Genomic DNA, 5,215 nt, shown 5'->3' with positions numbered 1-5,215 from the left:
ATTCCAAATTTGGAAAACAAAGAGCTGAAAAACATATAAATAGGAAAGACTTCCACCATATGGGGCCCCAGAATCTGAGAAGCAAGAGTTCCTCTGGGCCCACTAGCGCTAGCGAAAATGAACAGGACTCCAAATAAATTTGGCTTATTGACTAAGGCGTCTTCTGATTTACAAAGTAACAATCTAAGCTATGAATTGACTCTGGATTCTTATCAAATTTCTCAGTTTCTGAATTCACCCTATAGGTTATACTGTTGATAAGACAATTTATTCCAAATAATTTCTTGTGAATAATACTGTTTAATTTGTTTTATTTTTTCCCCCTACATTGTGTCTTCCCAAAGCATTTGTTTCACTTTCAGTTCTGAGGGTACCTTTGCTGTATTTATTATTCTAAAATATAGATTTTAGATGGGAAATGCCTGAGAAATGTTCATCTGACCCCTCCTTGATATTCAAATGTGACTACAGTAGGTGACTAACTGTGCACTTTCCCTCTGATGTGGAACACGGCGAGGAGTCGTGGGGGCAGAAAGCGGTTCACCTGCAGACTTGCTCTGCTCCATCGCTTTTCCCAAGAGGCCCAGGAAATGTCAGGTCATGGCTGCACACAGGTTACAATATACTGACTACAGCCAGGTCAGAAAGGGCTCGCTTTTGTTCAGAGCAGACTCTACATCATTGAAGAGGGGGATCAGATCTTCAGATTCCAGAGTTCCAAGGTCCACATTGGTTCCCAGGAGACAGTCCAGAAAATCAGGGAAACGAGTCTGCTGAGGATTGATGTTCATGGGTGTCTGCCCTGCGTTCTCCCCTGCAACAGAATGAGAAGAAACCATGTTCACTCCTTTTTCAGGTTCTTGAAAGAGGGGCAGTTCAAATGTTAACATAACTCTTGTCTTGACCTGTGCTATGCCTACATGGAAACAGACTACGTTGCTATGGGTATAAAATATTTCATCTCTGAGCAAAATTTCAGCTACCACACTGACACTGAGCTGATGATGGTCGCTCCTAGGAGATGCAGAGGTGCCAGGGGAATCTGCAACTGTCCTGGGTAGACATGTCCAGGGGGACAAGTCCTGGGAAACAGGGAGGCCCAGGTGAAGGCCCTGGGGGTCTGACCTATGACCTGTGCCTTCCCGAGACAGTGGCATGAAGAGCTGTTTTGTGAAAGAGTCGAGAGGCCCTGCCTGTTAAGAAATGCCTTATCACAGGGCTATAATCTCAGGATTTAATTGCAAGCTTATATGTACCCATATCCTCCCTCTATGTTCAAAGATAATAGTGAGGAGTTTCTTTTAATGGTGTTATTAAAAGGCTGTCTTCATTGATGGCACTAGGGATCAATGTCAAAGCATTTTATAAAGTGGGTTCTGCAGACCATGCCCCTCCCTCTATTTCACCTTCCCCACACCATCTGCCTTTCTCACAATGCAGGCGAGTCACAATGTCTGTGAGCTCAGAAAGGTTCTGAGATGTCTTACAGTAAAGAAGTCTGCTTTATTTTGTTTAAGCCACCCTTACCTAAGCGCATGTAATCACCTAATCCAATTTTGGCAGAACTTGTATCCTGATAGAACCACAGTCTGTGGAACACTTAGTCTCCATGGCAAAATAGTTACTCTGAATCGAGCATAAAACACCCAGGACTCCGGGTCAGGGAGAAGGTATAAATAGCCATCAGCATCGAGGTTCTGATCCATTTGAGAAGTGGAAGCAACTCCAGGGCACAGTTCCCAGGCTGGCTGGCTTCTCAGCTCCAACATACGGATTGAACTGGGACGCTGACTAGGACCCTCTGGCTCATAACTTTGAAGAGACCCCGTGAAGGAGGCAGTGAGGGACGTTTTTCTCGGTCCTGTGCCATCCTTCCCCAGCATGTGCACCGGAGGGGGTGCCAAGTGCCTGGGGGGCACCCTCATTCTCCTTTCCATGATTGCCTTCCTGGCTAACATCCTTTTGTTTTTCCCTGGAGGAAAAGAGATAGACAACATCAATCACCTTTCCCAAGAGGTCTGGTTTTTCGGAGGAATATTAGGAAGCGGGTTCTTGGTGAGTATTAAAATCCCCCTGATGGAGATTTTCACCCCATTCTTCCAAAATTGGGCATTTAGTAACCAGGAAGATACTTAGTTGCTAACAAAAACCTAAGCATTGCTTGATGAAAAGTCAGTGCCTTAATTGTTCCTTCTCCATTAGGGCCTGACAAGGACCTGTCTGCTGCATTACTAGGTCATTTAAACTTGGTCTGGTGGTTCTCATGGGCCAATTAAGCTCCAGGAACCAAACTGAAGGTCACAGAATTTCTTAATTCAAACAAGAGAGGGTGCTATGGGGAGGAGTAGGGGGTGGAAATACACTTTATAGCAAATTGATTGACTGAACCACCAAGAGAAATAGGTGTCAGAAGATTTTCTTCCACTCGTGCATGAAGGCTTTATTATTCCTTCTGCTTTAGAGAGAGATCTTTATCATGACAATCCAGGACACCTGTTTGGTTTGTTTGTTTGTTTGTTTCTTTGTTTTTTCCTACCCCACCATCTAAATGGAGACTGGGGGTATCAGATCTTGAAATCTTGGTCCATTGAAACTACAGTTAAGCCAAATGGCATCAAAATACTCAATAACACTGGTCCACCCCACTAGCCACGCTCTGTCATTCCTGCCATAACCTTCAGCCACCAAATCCCACATCATGGCTGTGGCTCCTCACACAGCCAGGTAGGTGTGGGCCTTGCTTTCACATCCCAGACCCATTCTGAGGTGCTTCTCTTGCTGACAGATGCTCCTTCCTGCTAACTTGTTCTTGGACCTGAAGTACAATGACTGCTGTGGGTGCTGTGGCAACGAGAGGTGTGGGAAGAGATTTGCGGTGAGTTACCAGGGGGGCAGACACCATAATTATTCCCAGGTACACTGTCCCCTCCTGCTGGACATCTCAAGGGTGGAGAGGAGTAACCAGCCCCAAGCATGACTCTGGGGACAGCTGGTGCAGGGATAAAGATGTAATTCTTCCTGTGGATGGAAAGTAACTATAATGATAAATTTAAAATGCCACCTCCGATTTCACAAACAAGCAGCGATGTCAGAGCTGGAAGGCTGCAGTTGAGCCCTATAAAGAACGAGGCTGGGAAGGCAGAGATGGGGAGTGGCCCTCTCCCCCAGCCATGAGAGGCCCTGAGACCCTAGACAAGTCATTTCCTTCTCTGGTCCACCTGTAAAAAAGGGATTAGACAAGATAACAAATGGTAACAAATTTAGCCCCCTAAATTCCCCATGCACACCATTGCCAGTTCACTACCTCAGTGCCCAGCTCTTCCCACTTCTCCCTGCATTTTGACACAGGACTTCTTCCTTCATGTAGCCATCCATATTTTCACAGACAGGTAGAGAGATTAGGCATCCCTGTTCCTCTCAGGGTGGGAAGAATTCTGGGATGTAAGGTCAGTCCCATTTCTACAGCTGGCCAAGTCACTGTTCTGCTCTCTGCCTCCCTTTGCTTACCTGTAATATGAGGAAGTTGGACTAGATCAGAATTTCCCAATTTAGGACAGGCTTTGCTGGTATTCAGATGTGCTATATTTTTCAATAGCATGGAAGGTTATTCCCTTTTCAATTCTCCTTCAGTCCTTTGAGTCTATCATGAAAAAGAAAATCTTATTTGATGGAAAGAAGTTCTTACTATTCTTAACCCCTCATGATCTCCCTTTCTAACAAAAGAACAAGCCCCCAGCTCCAGGATTGCCAGCAACATTAACAAAGAATGATATTGTGTTCTGTTTGCTAAAAATCCCAGTTTTTATTCAGATGATTATATGAATGAATGAAAGAGAGTTGACTTAAAGAAAAGTATTAGGAGATCAATACATTGATGTGGCAAAGATGAAGGTAGAACTGGAATGAAGGCAGGATGAGGAGTAAGGCCATCTCCTGCTCCCATCTCCTGAAGTTCAGTTGTCCACCTAAGAGACTTGAGAGCCCAGTGATAAATTATACAAACTTACCTTATCTTCTTCAAAGGAAAGCTATCTGTTCTGAAATAAAATCATGTCATCAGCCCTAACCAGTTTGGCTCAGTGAATAGAGCATTGGCCTGTGAACTGAAGGGTCCCAGGTTTGATTCTGGTCAAGGGCATGTACCTTGGTTGCAGGCACATCCCCAGTAGGGTGTGTGCAGGATGCAGCTGATCGATGTTTCTCTTTCATCAATGTTTCTAACTCTCTATCCCTCTCCCTTCCTCTCTGTAAAAAAAATAAATAAAATATATATTTTTTAAAATCATGTCATCATTCTTTCTTGCCACATTTGCTCATTTATTGAATCAAACAATACTTATTGAGCACATATGAAGGACTGAGGCTGGTGCACAGCACATAGCACACAGATTTTCATGGGAGATGAAAGATCATTCAAAGAAAACGTTCTCACCTTAACACCATCACGAGTCCCAAGTAAGCATCAATTATTATAATAACCTTTAAATCTCATTTACAAAGAGATGTAAAATAACCACAATTTATGTGATCCATATATATAAAAGCTTAATATGCTAATTGTCCCTCTGACCATTTGACCATTCGACCAGTCGCTATGACATGCACTGACCACCAGGGAGCAGATGCTCCCACCGGTAGGTTAGCTTGCTGCTGGGGTCCAGGTAAATGGAACTGGGCGAGACGGGACGAACATGCCCTGGAGCCCTCCTGCGGTCCCTCTGACAGTCCCTCCCCGACCCTGATCATGCACCAGTGGGGTCCCTTTGTCTGACCTGCATCCTCTCCCAATCCACAGGCCAGGCCGAGGGACTCCACTGGTGCATGAATCCATGCACCAGGCCTTTAGTATAATTATATTATACTAGTAGCCCGGTGCACAAAATTCGTGCACTGGGCTAGGGGGGGAGAAGGGGCCCCTCAGTCTGGCCTTCACCCTCTCCAATCTGAGACCCCTAAGGGAATGTCCAACTACCTGTTTGTGCCCACACTTTTAACAGATAACAGCTCCATTGTTGTTCCTTTCTTATGCTTAAAACCATTGGAATTAGTAGGTATTCAAAGTGTGTATACATTTTGGGGGGACACCCTGTATATCTCTAGTCAGCAGTGAAAGAAACCAACAGCAGATTTGGAACCCCCAGACAGGGAACCTCGCTCACTCCCCACATGTCTCCCCACTTCACTTTCCACCTTCGTGGGCAGCAGGAGAATCAAC

At 44.9% G+C, this 5,215-nt stretch overlaps 1 protein-coding gene across 1 annotated transcript in view; it reads left to right on the top strand.

Annotated features, from left to right (window-relative positions):
• The first annotated feature begins 1,881 nt into the window (after window positions 1-1,881).
• Window positions 1,882-5,215, top strand: part of LOC102253168 (transmembrane 4 L6 family member 4-like) — a 26,531-nt gene continuing 23,197 nt past the window's right edge. Inside the window, exons 1-2 of the mRNA XM_014537469.1 lie at window positions 1,882-2,055; window positions 2,786-2,875. Coding sequence (XP_014392955.1) covers window positions 1,882-2,055; window positions 2,786-2,875 — 264 coding nt within the window. The remainder of the gene's footprint in view (window positions 2,056-2,785; window positions 2,876-5,215) is intronic.

Source organism: Myotis brandtii, unplaced genomic scaffold (genome assembly GCF_000412655.1).
Source record: "Myotis brandtii unplaced genomic scaffold, ASM41265v1 scaffold179, whole genome shotgun sequence".
In the NCBI taxonomy this organism is placed as follows: Eukaryota; Metazoa; Chordata; class Mammalia; order Chiroptera; family Vespertilionidae; genus Myotis; species Myotis brandtii.
The sequence above is the reverse complement of the archived record's forward strand: the minus strand, read 5'-3'. Positions and strand labels throughout refer to the sequence as shown.